Source organism: Morus notabilis, unplaced genomic scaffold (genome assembly GCF_000414095.1).
Source record: "Morus notabilis unplaced genomic scaffold, ASM41409v2 Scaffold99, whole genome shotgun sequence".
NCBI lineage: Eukaryota > Viridiplantae > Streptophyta > Magnoliopsida > Rosales > Moraceae > Morus > Morus notabilis.
The window spans coordinates 423,308-440,039 of record NW_010362482.1 but is presented as its reverse complement, the minus strand read 5'-3'; the positions used below and the strand labels follow the sequence as shown (position 1 = coordinate 440,039).

General features: G+C 35.5%; 2 protein-coding genes across 2 annotated transcripts; both read right to left on the bottom strand.

Annotated features, from left to right (window-relative positions):
* Positions 1–3,364, bottom strand: LOC21410255 (protein terminal ear1). The gene is made up of 5 exons (XM_010102033.2): positions 2,345–3,364; positions 1,433–2,117; positions 1,136–1,264; positions 882–1,023; positions 1–725 (listed from the first exon to the last, which is right to left on the bottom strand). Exons 1-5 carry the CDS (start codon positions 3,084–3,086, stop codon positions 303–305), a joined length of 2,121 nt encoding a protein of 706 aa, XP_010100335.1. The 5' UTR covers positions 3,087–3,364; the 3' UTR covers positions 1–302.
* Positions 3,365–12,846: 9,482 nt separating this feature from the next.
* Positions 12,847–16,445, bottom strand: LOC21410254 (D-cysteine desulfhydrase 2, mitochondrial). Its single transcript, XM_010102032.2, has 7 exons — positions 16,093–16,445; positions 15,375–15,698; positions 14,794–14,836; positions 14,346–14,684; positions 14,079–14,208; positions 13,800–13,976; positions 12,847–13,300 (listed from the first exon to the last, which is right to left on the bottom strand). Exons 1-7 carry the CDS (start codon positions 16,183–16,185, stop codon positions 13,069–13,071), a joined length of 1,338 nt encoding a protein of 445 aa, XP_010100334.2. The 5' UTR covers positions 16,186–16,445; the 3' UTR covers positions 12,847–13,068.
* Between the last annotated feature and the right edge of the window lie 287 nt (positions 16,446–16,732).

The window sequence follows — 16,732 nt, the reverse complement described above, 5'->3', positions numbered from 1 at the left end:
AGAGAGAGTTAATATGGGAAGTGATGGTGGTCAGATCGATCAGCTATTAACCTGTGAGAATGATAGAGAGAGAAAGAAATAGAGCGGGAGAGAGAGAGAGGCCTTAGGCTGGTGATAATGAGATATGGGGGCTATTTAGCTATATATAGAGAGAGAGATACACAGGCTCGGAGCTCAACGACAAACCCCATTGGGTAGGATAGGTTTGCTAAGCCAGATATATGTACTGCTCATTATAATTAAGTACTATTATAATGAGTAGAGTGAGATTTGTTGTTGCCTTGTGGAAGTTGCTCACTTGATCATGACCACTTCTCTTCCTGTATTGATCGATGATCATGATCATGGTCATCATCATCATTATCATCCTCGTCGTTATCATCTTCTTCATTGTCATCACTTACAACGCCGCCGTTTAGACTGCTGCTGCCGCATCCAGAAGTACTGTTGTGGCGCCGCTGATCATGACAGTACACATCTTTAGCGTCATCTCCACCGTCCACCTCGTCATCGTGATCATGGTCATGATGATGATCAGAAGAAGAGACTGATCTTGGCGATGGGAGACCAATGGGAATGGAAAGCTTGTTTTGGCCACCAACGATGGAAAGCGGCTCCGTCAGTTGCCTCCCGTCTCGAGGCGGTGAGAAGACTACTGGCAAGTAATGGTCCATCTCGCATGGGAACTTCGAGTTCTTGAAGTGCTCTTTCAACGCTTCCAATCCCTTTAATTAATAATAAATTTACCAATATGTATTTATTCTAAAATAGGTTAAAAAATAAAAAGAAAAGAGAGAGAGAAATATTTGTCCTTTATAACACGAAAAGTGAAAAATAAAAATAACAATAAATATCATCATCATCATCATGATTATTATTACCTGAACTCTAGCGTAGGTAACTTCGCAGATCTTTCTGGAGTTGAATGCTTCCCAGAGTTGAAGATGAAACGCCTTGTAAAGCCTCCATGTCGCCTCCGGAGACGTCATGTTCACGAACCCATATCCCACATTGCATTTGTTGCTGTTTAATTTCACCATTATTTGTCGTCCCATAAGTTAACCAGGAATGTTCTAGTCCTAAAATAATGAATGGAAATGAATTTTTTTTAAGAAAAAAAAGGTGAGAAAATCACTTGAAATCAATGGGGAGGTAAACGAAATCGTAGGAAGAAAAGGGTTGGTCTTCTTCTCCGCCGCCGTTGGCAATCTGTTGGTTGCAGTTAATGCAGTGGTTGTCCAACATGTTCAACAACAGCTTTTGACTGAAAAATATCCAGAGGTTAAAACCAAAAAAAAAAAAAAAAAGATACATAAGTTCCAACAAAAATAACAATACTGTTAAGGAACCGAAATTATACAGAAAACTTCTCAGAATGTTTAAAAGGAAAGTATTGTACTAGGTCAAGAAGAAGAAGAAGAAGAAGACCAACCTGTACTTGTTTGGTATGTTCTTTATCATAACAGTCGTTCTGGTATCCCTACGACTGGATTCAGCCATGGCTTCCTCGCTTATTAGGAACCGCGAATCGAATTTCTTCCCATGTTTGCCCTTTCTCGACTTGACGTTCCTCAGCACTGGTTGCTGCTGTTGAGTCGCCGGAGGCGACGACGGCGAGGGTTGAGAGTTGATGATTTTCTTATGAAACCATTTCGGAGGAGCAACACGCGAATCCCTCTCTTCATTTCCATTACAAAACGAAGCAGCATTACCCAAATTCACAGAAGCCATTTTACGTTCAACAGACGACATAGAACTCGAACTAGAGCTTATAATCTTGTTCCCAGTCGATTTCCTGACGGGGAATTGGGCTGGTTGGGAAGCGTAAGAACGAGGCGGGATTTTAGTGAAGTTGTTGAAGTGCGAGCGGACGGAGAATTTCCGCGGCAACGGCGGCGGAATCGGCGGCGAGAGGTTCTTGTGAGCTGACGCGGTCGTGGCGTTGATGATCCTTCGGTAGTGACCGCCGGGACGGCTGAATTCGATGACGACAGGCTTGCCGTGAATTTCCTTTCCGTTCATCTCCTTAAGAGCCTTGGCCGCGTCTCTCACGTCGAAGAACTCGACGAACTTCTGGTGCTTCTTCGGTGGCGTTTCTCTCAGTTCCTTAATGTGACCTTATAAAATACAAACCAAATAACATGTGCAAAAATATTTGAGAATGGAAAGCGTGGGAAAAAGACCCATCAAAAAACATTGTTGTATTATGAGAAACACATGAATATATGACATATTGATATCATATCCCCAGTCCCCACCAAGAAAAAAGTTATAATTTCCCGACATATACACAACAAATTAACACACTAAAAACAACCTTACATGAAAAAATTTTACAACATACCAAACTGTTGAAAGATGTCTTTGAGAGTAGATGAGGTGACTTCGGGGTCTAAATTGAAAATCACGATGGTGCCTTGGTTGTGGCCATCGGGGACGGCGTTACTGGTCGGAATGACGAACTGGGCCCAGACGGCGCGTCCGGAGATGAGCCCACGCGCCGATGGGGGAGCCGGAGGCGGCGGCGGTGGGAGCACCCAATTGTCGGGCCCGGTAGAATTGTTCCGCATGATGAGGAGGGAATAATTGGAAGCGTAGTGGTCGCGGAGCCTGGTCTGGTGGTGCATGTGCTGCTCCCGAATCTCCCTGAGTGCGGTCTCTGCATGTCTAAGGTCGTAGAAATAGACGGTCACGATCCCATCCGTCGTCAGCCTCTCCATCTGGACCCCTCTCACTTCCCCGAACACCTCCAATTCCCTCCTCACCGACGTCTCGCTCGCCTCCCTAGGCACCAAGCTCAGCACCAACGCACGCGTCGCCGCCGCCGACGAAGGAGGCGTCAGCACCGCCGAGGGCGGCGCATGGAACTGCTGGGTGTGGGTGGTAGGGTAACCTACGGCGTCGCAAAACGGCATGACTTGTACTTCGCTTATCGAGGGGTAAGGAGACGCGTACGGATAGAAAACCTGCGGCGGCGGTGGCGGTGGGGGTAAGAGGACGAGTTGGTTTCCCGGGTTTCTTGGCCTGAACTCTTCGGCTCTTGGGTCTAGGTTTCCCGGGAGCCGGCCAATACCGGTTTCGGCCATGGCTTTTTCTAGATATATCGGAAAACCACTTGTTTTTCCGACGAGAAGTAACAGAAGTACTTCTTCTTCTTCTCCTTCGAGTTGCCCTTGCTGGGTATTAATTAGTTTTCTTTTTTTTGTTTTTCTTTTTTCTTTCTTTTCCGGCGCTGGTCAAATTCCATCCATCGCTTTATCTTCCCAAGTAATAGCAGTACATGTCTCTCTCTCTAGTCTCTCTCTCTGTGTGTCTACTCTGGAGCTGGAGTCAAGTAGAAAAAAAGAGCACAAATGGCTTTGGGTGTTTCCTCTTTTCCTCAAACTTTCATTTCAAGCAAAAGTTGCTACAAATGTCCTTTGCCATCTGATGGTAGCTCGAAATTACGGAATTGCCCCGAGATCCTTTGAGAATTGGTGGTGACGATGTGGGATTTGATTGGTGGGGTCGTCGAGGTGGGGCCCGGAATGAGAAAGGATCGGAACCGTACACGTGGCGGATTGGGCGGATGTAGGGTGATAGATGGGTAGCACAAAAGGGGCTTTTTGCCAAAACCGGACGGTAATAATTGCTCTGAGAGTCTGGTGGAAATGGTACTTTTTCATGTGTGTATTTTGACTACTCTCCATTGCTTTATTTGTGTGTGGTGTACCCTCTTATTAATTCTTTTGTCCGACTCCTCGGTTCTTCTCTCCTATATCTTGGTTTTTGTATTGTAAGACTCCGGTCCCAATTAATAAAAGGAAAACTAATAATAATAATAACAACACACACAGACGTGTTTCAACGTCCCTCCCAAAAACCATCTAAATCTTTGTTTTTTTTTTTTTTAAATAAATAAATAAATTGATATAAGATATTTTATGAAATATTTAATTCATGAAGTTTAAAATTACAATTTATAATTTTAATTTTTAAAATTTAAATTTTTTATAAAAAAAAACACTGTATAAAATTAAAAATTACAATTAAGAACCAAAGACACAAAACCTTAAAACAAATATCTCATTAATATTTTCCCATTGATTTTTATGTGTGTTATTTCTAGAGAAAGAAAGGATTAATTTAAACTCATCAGTAACTTGTAACAAATTTTAACAAAACATATACTATATTTCACACACACAAAAATGAGGCGCTGATGTGTTTAAACTTGGGCTAACTTCAGAAAAACAAGATGCAATAAATTTATTTAATTTAAAAGGAAATAGCAATCACACCTTTTAAACTTCACGTGATGATCAGCTTGAGTCAATATGCCCGAGGTCAAAACCCATGCGGTGCCTTTGTAGGTAGCTAAAATGCTATATAGGTTGATTTGTTCTCAAATTGGTGTCCAATCTTGGAATACAATCCCAACCTTTTTTTTTCATTTTTTTTTTTACATGAGGTGCTAAATGGTTAAATACAATTCATTATAAATGAAATAAATTATGGTGGAGTTAATTACTCAAAACCGCTCCTAAATCTTGTAATTACCTCTATTTCAATTAAATTAATTTCTGGTATGAGACTTCCTCTACCTATCTATTGTTGGTTATCTAATTCTATTGTTAAGTTTAGGAAAATACTTAGAACACTATGGGTTGTTTTTTTACATTTTTTAGTTACGGTGATTTGAGTGATGTTTTTGAGTTGAGTTTGAGTTATAACTTGAGTTGAAGTTATATAACATGAGTTTGTGTTTGGATGTGTACATTTAAGTTATGATTTAAATTGAGAATCTTTTTAAATTTGTGTTTGGGTTGGCTAAAACTTAAATTTGTATTCAGATAGTAATTTAATAAAACCTCAATGGTGATGAAAAATTTTAATATGGTATATGGGTGAATTTTTATTCGTATATTCGTTGTGAATGCATATAAAAAAAATCATCACAATCATAATTAAAACGAAAAAGTTATGGTATTTTTAAGAATATAAAAAATAATGTTCATTAACTTAAGTTTGAGTTTATGAACTCGAGTTGAAATGGAAACTTGAACTTGAGTTTATCCCAAAACTCGAGTTTAAACTCAAATTTTACAAAAAAAAACATAAACTTGAATAAAGTTTTAACTCGAGTTCAAACTTTTTATGAGTTTCGTTGCAAAAGAACAAACCCTCTGTATTTTGTCAAAATACTACTTACGTTATGCAAATGTTAAAAACACTCATTGTATTTATAAAAATATAACCAAAACACCCCTGAAGTAATTTAATTTTTATAAATATCATAATCACCCTTCACAATTAGTATGATTTTAAATAAAGATACTCATTCCAATATGCAAGAGTCTGGATTTAATATGATTTTATTTTCATATCGTTTTCTCTTGCCGAAAAAATGTAAAAACTTTCTCCAAAATGCCTATCTATTGATAGTATCAGTTTCCGACCGCTGAATCTGATCAAAATCATATTAGATTAATAAAATTATGCATAATAGACAATTTCTTATACAAATCTAACAGCTGAAAAATAAAAAACTATCGGTATTTCATTTCTTCTTATTCACTCATAGAAACTCCTAGAAAGATTTCTATTAAAAAAAAGTAATGTTTTATGCAAGCTTATTCATTGACTTAAATGTAATAAGTACAGTGCCAATTTACTTTTGAGACATTCTCTGGTAAGTCAGTCTACCTTAATTTTTAATCGTTATATATAATTAAAATCACATCAGATTAAAAAAATATACAGATTTAACAACTAAAAAATAATAAATTATCGATAATTTATTTTTTCCTAACACAAAAATTCTTTTTACCGTTTCACTTAAAACTCACAATTTTCCTTGTTAATTAAAACAATCCCAAACATTTGAGAGAGAAGCGTTGAGAAATAGCACTAATAATCTAATACGAATGCCCTAATAAAACCAGCGCACGTGCGCAGGAGTTTCTAGTGTTGAGGTCCAACATGGATGACTACTTCCAATGCCGTCACCAACTTGTTTTAAAATGTGTCTTTTTTTATTATTATTATTATTATTTTAATGTTCTCTTCGATACTTTGCATGTTATTGTCTCCGCTTCCACGTATTTTTATTGTCCTTTTTTTCTCTTTCCCCTACTACCATGTCCATATACTCCATATTCTTTTGTGTTTTCAAACTCAATTGATTTTCTTTTTTTGATACAAAACATATCAGAAAAGCGAGTACCCAACTCTTCATAGTCGGACTATAGTGCATGTTGAATATTACTATCCACAACTGCAGTTACTACGTGCGATTTAGCTTAGTTCTATGATCAAAAACACTGAATTTGAAAGTGTAAATATAGTTTTTAAGGAATATATTGTTGTATATTGTTCTCTTGTCTTGATTATAAAAACAGAAAGTGTTGTAGGGGATGACTTTTATTACATTTTCGGTTAAACTTTCAAGAGAATAAAAACTCACCTATGTAATTAACTTTATGCATAAGCGGATGATATATCATGACAACTCACTCAAATTAAGATTGTTTGAACTTTTGGGTTTGAATCACTTGGGTTTTGAATTTGGAGCTTGAATGAATATTTGGGTTTGAACCATGTATGATTTTAATTTGGGGTTCAAACCGGTCAAAACCAAGGATAGTTGTGGTTTTATTTTTTAAGGATTCAACATGATTAAAACATCACATTAGGGTTCAAATTTTAATATTTTCTTTTTAAACCAAATACTAATTTTATTGGAACTGTATTCAAACAATTTTTTATTTTTTGTAAACAAATAATGATTTAAACCTAAGTCACGGTTTAAACGTTAGAATCCTCAAACCAAACATGTCATAATTATTACAAATGGTAAGTAGTATTGATCATCTAAACTTTTAGGAAAATGACATTTCAGATACAATAAAATAGTACCAGTTGTTAACAACTAATCAGCATTATTGAACAAAACATCTATTTAATATATAATTAAGCAGGTTTTATCTTTTTTTTTTTTTGGGGGATTCAGTATAGATGGTATTTTTGTATACTCGATACCTATGCAAATAATATGACAAGTTCCTATAGTAGTTTTATGCTAAGTGGGAAAGCTGAACATTGAAACTTGCCACATGGGTAATTGTTTAATGGTTGGACTAAAACTGTGCTCCCCGTTTGCTCCACATAAGTCATGGGCCACTGTTCTCTCTCTCTCTCTCTCTCTCTCTCTCTCTCTCTCTCTCTCTCTCTCTCTCTCTCTCTCTCTCTCTATATATATATATATATATATACACACACACACACACACATATGTCATTATGATAAATGAAGACCTCCTTTTGTGCCCTAAAAAAGCAAGTGAAAGGGATGTTTTATGTTTGCTTTTAATTACATGGCCCACCTTATATTAAGGAGCTTACTTTGTTGGGTTCTCATAGAGGCAGACATTCTATATGTTTGATGCTCAATCCCATCCTAGCCCCTTTTTACACAATCTTTATTTTTTTTTATTTTTTTTTAGGAAACACAATCTTTTGTTGGTATGAAACAAAAAGAAAATTTGTTAATATGTAGACATATTTTATAAGATCAGGGAATAAGAGGACAATTATATTAACTTAAAACACCCTCAGAGGGCATTAATTTTTCCACGTCCAAATGTAGAAAGTGTAAATCACGTGCTCATAGTACAAATAATTGATTTGAGTATTTGCTTAATTAATCGAAGATGCATGAAGCCCCTTTCACTTCAACAATGCTACCTCGTTCATTTCACCGATTCGAGTTTTTAGTTTTAAATTTTTACAGTAAAAAGTTCTCAGAAAATGTCACATTAACTTTTTCTGCTACAGTGAAAAGCTCTCAGAAAATGTCACATCTCAGCTCGAATTGAAAATTCGAATCTGCGAAGACACTAGCACATCTTCAATTAATCATAAATTTACATGTCAATTATGGTAGTTTGACATGCGTATTAGTCTCTAACTACGGTAGTTGCCTAGTTGGTAATAACTGATAACTAGCAGAGTCTTACATCCATCTTTAACCGTTGGTTGGTTGATAATAATAAGTGTCATTATTCCTTTAAGTTGATCACCATCCCCATTTTGTAGGACGGTAGATATATATATATATATATATATATATATATATATATTGGCTAATGAAAAAGGTGGGATTATCAGTGTCATCCTCTTTCCACCTCTTTCGTCATCTTAAAAATCCCACAACATCAATTCTACATAAAATATAGACCTAGTTTTCATTCATGTCAGTTACACACCCGCCACACAACATATGAAGAGAGTGAAAAAAAAAATAAAAAAAAAATTATAATACCGCTCCACCAACTCATTAGTGGTTGTAAAAAGACGGAGTTGTACTTCTCATTTGTTTAACTCCCTTCACATTAATACTATGTTTGGTAGGAAGAAAAGAAAATAAGATAGAAATAAAATATGGAAGTGATGAAAAATAATAATGATAAAAAGGAAATTGATTTTCTTTTATGTTGTTTGGTATGAGAAGATGGAAAAAAAATGAACTTACCTTCACTTGTTTGGTATTGAAAGTTAAATTGAGAAAAAAGAAAAAATCTTACTTATAAATTACTTTTATACCCTTAAATTTTTTACTTGGATGTTGATAGAGAAAATGATAGTTTAGTAACTTTGCTCACTTTAATGAGTTGTTCTCATTTTCCATCCCATTTTCTGCCTACTTGTGGAAAGAAAAAAAAATGGTGGGGCCCACATATATTATTTTCCACTCCATTTTCTCTTTCTTTCTCTTTTCTCTCCTCCCAAACAACCTATATTTTCATTTTTCCTCCTAAAATTCATCCACCTTTTTCCTTTCTTCTACTTTTCTTTCCTACCGAACATACTCTAAAAGAAAAACTGTTTTTAACTTATATACTGTCATTATCATTAATGAAAAAGTGTGCAGTACTATGAGTAAACTTCAAAAAAAATGGATAGATACAAGAGCAACTTCAATTATGGGAGTCGTTTTGTATTTTTAATTGAAATAATTAATGATTTAGAGGTTGCTTTTTTTAAAATTTTTGAGTTAACGTAACTTGAGTGATTATTATGAGTTGAGTTTGAGTTATAATTTAAGTTAAAGTTATAATTTGAGTTTGTGTTTAGATGTGCCCATTTGAGTTATGATTCGAATTGAGAATCTTTTTTGAGTTTGTGTTTGGGTAGATCAAAACTTAAATTTATATTTAGTATTTTAATAAAAACTCAATGATGATGAAAAATTTTAATATGGTATATGAGTGAGAATTTATTCGTCTTTTTGTTGTGAATTTATAGAAAAATAATAATTTCAATCAGAATTAAAATAAAAAAGTTATGACATTTTTAAGAATAAGCAAAATATTGTTCATTAACTTAAGTTCGAGTTTATGAACTCGAATTCAAACTCAAATTTTACAAAAAAACATGAACTTAAATATTATAATTTGAGTTTAAATTTTTTCTGAGTTCAAACTTAAATTTTATAAAAAAATATTTTTTTTTTTTTTTACTTTTTTCTGCTACAATTATTAGGCATGATATAAAAGGCAGAAAACAACACATAAAATATGGGGAATTCGATTGGCTACGGTTGATTGAGATTTAGGCATGGGAATGGAATTTTGGGTGGAGAGACAGAAGGGTCCCGGGGACCGTCCAAATTCCAAAACCAGGAACTTTGCCTGCATAGCCTTTGCCAATTGCCACCACCACTATCTTCTGCTTCTTGTACTCCTTAAGCCTTTTCTATTATTTTATTCATTTTTCATTGTCTTAACTCTTAAACTAGTTCTTATCTTACAAAGCCAATAATAACCCTTATGATTTATATATTATTATTAACATTAATTATAAGCTCAAATCTCGGGGACTGTGTGCGCATTGCGGACCATGTCGTGTCCTCTCACTGTGGCGAATCGTTTTTGCCACTGCAGTCTGCCACCTATGTGTGTATATTTATATATAATGCTAATTGCTAATTATACAATATAACTTGTATTGGGACAAGAATTTCCCACCCATTTTCTTATTTGGGCAAGACATTCTAGGTATCTTTTTGTGGTCTACGATTATGTATGTATGTGTTTATCTTGGCAGGTAATCCCTTATTTATTTTTTTTATTATGTCAACTTACTATAATGTTTTATGTCCACCATTTTAAGTTTAATATTTTTAACATACTGTTAAATATTAATGTAATTTTTTGTCGACATTGATGTTTACTAAAAAAAAAAAAAAAATCAAGAGTCTCAGTTGTAAACTTGGTACGACCGTCTCAAATGCAATAACAATGCTACATTTGTTACTAAAAGAGTAAAAATGATGTATTTGTTGTGCTTCAACACATAATACTATTTCAAATGTTATATTTATATTTTTTGTTCAGGATTATTAAAATTTTCAATACTCATCCCGGGAATATTCTTATAATGACAGCTTCAGCAAACATAAATACATAGATACATGAAAGGCACAAGTTTTAACAGATCTGTTTTGGAAATATAACGACCAAGTAGTGTGAAAATGAGTACCACACGTTTGGTCTTTATTGTTAGATTTTTTTTCCCTCGTGTGAATTCTGAAGACCAATAGAACAACAAGAATCGAAGAAACATAAACGAAAAAGATCAAACACGCCAAAATTTTACTTGGTTCGGATCAAAGATCCTAATTCAAGACAGTGGTTTTTCCCCTAACTTAATTCACTATGAATAGAAGAACAAAATACATCCTCAAATTCTCACAAGATTACAAAGATTAAGAAGATGTTTGTTTTTTGTATTCATTCTTGATTTTTAATCATGATTCATAGTTTTTTACAGTATTTTTCTCTCACAAAAAACACACTTAAAATGAGAATGATTATGAATCATAATTCTAAATTTATGAACTAAACGTCCACTTAGGTTCTCAAATACAAGCTTCAAATATCTCAAGCTTTCCTAGAAAACCTCACAACTCTTTTTTTTTTTCTCTCACCTAAGAACTCAGTCTAAAACACAGATCGTACACGCTTAGAGTAGGTAATCCTCCATGATTTATTCTTCTAAGGACACCTATTTATACTAATACAACAAATAGGACTTTTAACATAACCAATTAGAGTTAGGCTTAATTACTATGTGGTTAAAATACTTAAGTTGGTTGCTAAACAATTAGGGTCTATTTAGTTCACTGATTCGAGTTTTTAATTTGGGTTGAGATGTGATTTTAACAAAAAAAGTTAAATGTGACTGTTTCTGAAAACTTTTTACTGTAATAAAACTCAAATTCTAAACTCGAATCGGCAAAATAAACAGGACCTTAGGCTACAGTCTTAACCATTTATAACTAACTTATTAAAATTAACAGCCAGATAGAGTCACATTATAACACCTCACTGTCTCTTTGGGTTTTTTCTCATCATCAAACTAATGGAATCGAAGCAAATTAGTGAAACGCTGCTAGTCTTGTCGAACAAAAATCCCAAAACCAATGCATATCGAATAGGAATATTATTCTTATCCAGGGGTATAGCTGTCCTTAACAGGGTAGGTATAGTAACATTATACAGAAGCGGGCTGAAAACGAGGATAAATATTAACCCCTGATTTGCCATCCATTATAAAAGAAAAAAAAATCCCAAAAACAAAGCAAGAAGATATAAAGAGAAAGGCAAGATAGTAACATACCAATTATGTGTAAGAGTTTTAAATTTCCATTTATGGTTTTTTTTTTCCTTCTTTTTTGAGTCAAAACAATAGCTCAAGTTGGCAAATGTTCTTGCCACTTGGTATGTGATCGATAGATGCAAGCGGTATAATGTGCAAGTTTGGAAAAAAATTTTCAAAAGTGGAATGGAAAAACAAAAGAGAGAGAGGGAGTTTTGGTGGATCACATCCGCGCAATTCTATGAGGTGCAACTGCAAGAAGGCCGTACATAGTCCCCGGAGTGGAGTTGTCAACTTTGCCAAAATGCCACTGCGTCACATCAGTTTCTTTTTTGACACTGCCATGCCATTTATCCCTGTTCCCCACCACCTCCATCAAATTTTAGGGCTGTCCATATGCCTATTCTATTCACACCAGCCTCTCTCCCCTCCCTCTGCCTCTATATAGCCTTCTGTTTCTTCAAATTTTTTTTTTTTTAATTTCATTTTCGATAGAACCAATGGAAAAGGGCCTTTTCTGCATTTGATAAAAGGTTTAAGAGTTGCACTATTAAAAGATTTTTCTTTTTTTGTTCATTTCACTAGTTTTTAATTAGTTAATGATAGAGGTAAGTTAAGACAGTTTAAACTCAACGACTTGAATGGAGATGTCGGACCGGCCCGGTTTATTATTTTCATCGTGCCGGCCTTAAAACATGACGGGTTTAAAGTCGGATTGGTCCAAAATTTATAAGGTATTCTAAGAAAAAATTAAAAAAAATTTGTTCCGAATAAGATTTCAAGACTTAAAACTTAGCCTTGATCCGTTATGCACTTAAGTAAGTCGGGATTAAGATTGAGCTAATAGTGTCAATCTTCGAGCCGACCCGTTTAGTTTGGTCTAAACTTGCAACTCCAATTAATGACTATTTTGGACTTTTATTATGGTGACTAGTTATTATCAGCAGTAATTGCTTAGAAATTTGACATGTAGGGCTCTAAATCATAATCAGCGGTCGTTTTGAAATGTGAAATTGTGATTATATAAAAGGATATGTCGTGTCATAACATTGTTCATTGATTCATAAATAAACTTGCCGTGTCACCAACATCTAATATTTTAGAATAAATGGGTGACCAATTATAACTGCTTATTACAAAGACAAAAACAGCAAAGACGTGCAAGTGTAATTGTCACAGAAACACCCTTTTCAGTTTTCACCCCAATTCAGATTTTGTGGAGAATAATAAGACGCCCAGATTAAATTACAAGTTTAATTTTAAGAGTTCTTTTCGACTGGGGTTCTTAACGATAGTGCATGCTTCTAAACATTAGACTTAATTAAAATCATATCAAAATAAAAAAAAATGTAAAAATACAGAACTTGATACATACATAACAGTAATAAGTTTTAGCCGGTACTTTCATTGGTGCATATGTGTTTTATCACTAATCTTTGAGCTTAGAGAAGTAGGATCTATATCTTTGTGCTAATCCAAACATTCCCAAAGTTCCTCCAGTGTGAAGCATTACCACCTTTGCATCTCCTTTAGTTTCCCTCTTACCAAGGACTGTTGCCATTTCCCAAGCAGAAAGTGTATACACGGGATCAACTAATATACCAGTTCTCTGTGCAATCTCGTGGCATGCCTCCACTTCCCCTTCCAAAACATTACCAAATCTGAGAAAGAATATATATATATATATATATATATATATATAGAGAGAGAGAGAGAGAGAGAGAGATCAGTGTAGTCCCACAAACTCAAACTGTAGGAATTGACAAAATCAGACAAAGGCAGAAACGATCTTCATTCCTGGTGTTAAGTTAAACAAGTTTGTCTACATTGCAAAGTTCACATGCGCAGTTATTGTAAAAGCCATTTAAGCTTCAAAAATGCCATGTAAAAGACAAGTGTAAAATGACCCATCAGTATAATCAGTTTATAGCGGGTCAAGTGGCTATTTTCTATGTCACTTCATTAGTCAAGAACTAATTGAAGTAGTTAACAATATTATGTTTTCTCACATGGGATTATTATTATGTCTTGGTCAAAAAGCCCACACTGAGGTTACAGCAATCAATAACTAAGTTCTATTAAGTGCTAGGCCAACGAGAATGTTATGAAATTGGAATATTGTTGACCATCTAGTTATGAAGATGATGAGAATAGACTCACTTTCGTGGACAGTGACGGTCTACCCAATGAACGACAGACTCGCTTGCGTCATTTAATCCGCTTTCCACAAAAGGAAAACCAAAGTGTCTCTTGAAATTGGAAATCAAGCGTGTCTCATGTTGTTGGTACTTATCAACTGTATCGGCCAGCATCACTGCAGTTATCTCCCATGGAAGCCTGAAAGGAAGCAACAAGAATAATTAGGTAGAAATTCAAATGTACTATTCTCCTATCAATTCAATAAATGTTAAATGCTATAAATTTCAAACTGGAACACACCCTAAACATATGGCCCCAAGTCCTAAACCAACAGCTGTTGTCCCAGTACCAGCATCTACAATAAGTTTCAAGCTCCTTTTCTTTCCAAATAAATGATCCTGTGATAAGTACTGCACCAGACGAATCACACCTGTGAAAGGAAAACCGTAAGCAATCATGAATAATCAGAAGTTAAGCTTATACGAGCATACGAGGCAATAGGAAACCGGAAGAAGCACCAAGCTCTGCAAAAATGATGATGAAAATCACAATACCACTACCAATTACCTAGTAATGCCACAACATCCCCTGCACCTTCGTTGACAATAGCTATGTTTCTTGAATGACCACTTCTACGAGCTTCTTGTTGCGCAAAATTTGAACCGAAATTATTTCGAATCGTAGAATCCTCCAAAATATCGTCAAACCACAGAACATGACCACTACTGCCAGCAACATAATCAGCATGGTTCTTGAGCATTTTTTTCCTGTCAGCATAAAGAGACCTTGGGATATAAGTGACTTTTCCATACATTGCTGAAATCAAGTTATAGCCCGTCTGAATTTCGGGCTGCTCCCCTCGTAGAAGCAAATGCGATTTTATTCCTCTCTCTGCACATGAAACAGCTGAAACATAGGCAAATGCAATCATTTAGACAAGGCCTTCACATGTTACTTGATAATATACTAAAAACTAAAGGAAAGATTCCACTAACTACATCAATGGATTACCAACCTACAGCTGCTGCATGTGCACTTTGACAACCTCCACATGTAACCTAGAAGAAATTGTGAGAGTTGGACGTTATTGATCAGTGCCTAAGATTGGAAAGAGCATTAGTTGACAAAGAATGTTGGAGATTCCATAAACACGGCTGAAGAGAAAGAAAAGGGAACAAGAGCAAGGCTTCTCACTAGACTGGATCTATCAGAAAAGAATCAAATTGTAATATAGTTACAAAGAATAGAATAGGTTTGGAAGCGCAGATATTAGCTTGAGCAGTACTAAAAAGCGGAGAATATTGAAGTATTACCTAGCCATCTCTTCCACAAAAAGGCTACTAAAGTGCGTTTCGTACTTATTCAATCTGCTATGTGATATATTCTTTATCCTAATTGTGCTCATAAGCGCATTAACGATAATGTCAGGACTCTAAAGCGGGAAAGTACGTTCAAATGGACATAGTATTAACCGAGTAAAAGGAGAGGGAAAAAAGGAAGGAAAAAGAAAACAGAGAAATCTAGAACCGACAACAAGACGTGCATTTCTGTCATCAAACTATCATGTCATGTTCAAACGAGTGCGAAAAAACTCACCACATCTGTCACAGAATGATCTTCAACAAGAGGAAGCAATGCATCGAGCTTTCTTGATTTATTGCCATTTACCAATGGATGCAACAAATCATCCCTCACAATATAAAAGGACGGTTCTTGATTGTCCTCCATCATTCTAGGACCAAGATTAGCATTATTCAATAGGGAAACATCATTGGACAGATAACCTCCAAGTGTTCCATAACCATTCTTTGCAGAAAGCAATATTTGCTGAATTTTGGCATCAGGGACTGGCAGTGTCCATCTTCTATCAAGCAATTTTGCCACGAACTCTTCACCACTGAATTTGACTTCTGCAACACCCTAAAATGAATGGGAAAGAAAGACAGAAAAGCTATTTCATAAACTTAAGCCATTGAATTCCACATGGATGTAATTTTATATAACTATGGGCGAAAAATGTGTACCAAAGCAAAGGATTTTCTCAACACATAAATACAACTGAAAAATTAGATAAGTACACTTTTTTTTTTTAATAAAAAAAAAAAAGCTTTTGTGTACAACTGTTTCTTGAGTACCATATAGAACATCCATTGATGGATTTACATTTTCATCTCAAAAGGAACCATATAATGGGATATTCATTCATATATGCTACAACAATTGAGCAAAAACCCATCTTTTGTCTCGTCATGAGAGAAAGAAATCAGCTTGTAAGTAAGAAAAATGACAAGTATATAGCCATGAATAAGATAACCTGCTGGGTATGAGGTAGTTCACCGGAATAAAGCGACCTTTTGGTGGCTGAAATGGCGGCTTTACTGGGAAAGCGTTGAACTTTCATACTCATTCAGTTCTTTTTTTTTTTTTTTTTTTTTTTTGGAAACTTCTTCAAATTATCTCAGTCGTCAACTCTACGAACAGAAGATAGTGGCAGTTCTCGCAGATAGGAAACGACAACTAGTAGAATGAGTTGATATAGGTTAGAGAAACAGAGTTTAGGACTTTGCGCACAAGAATAAGAATGTTCGCGAAGAATTCGTTGGGGGAGAAATTGAGGGAGAAGAGCAGCCATGGACAGAGCAGAATTGTGTCGGGTGAAAACTGGACCGAACAATATCGTCTGAACGATACCCATCGATTCGTAGGCATTAAACGACCGTTTTAACATGCTAACGACAGGTAGAAAGAAGTGTTAATCACACACAACTATACATCTAGTGCTAGAACTTTGGACGGGACGCCGCGACCGCCCGAAAAGCCTGAGTATTTGTCTGAGCCCAAACCCGACCCACCCGAGATTTCCAGGCCGCCCGCCCGAACCCGAATTTCACCTTGAACGAGCCGCGGGCTTGTATTCGGCGGCCCGAGCCTGCCCGAATTGCCCGAATTTTTTA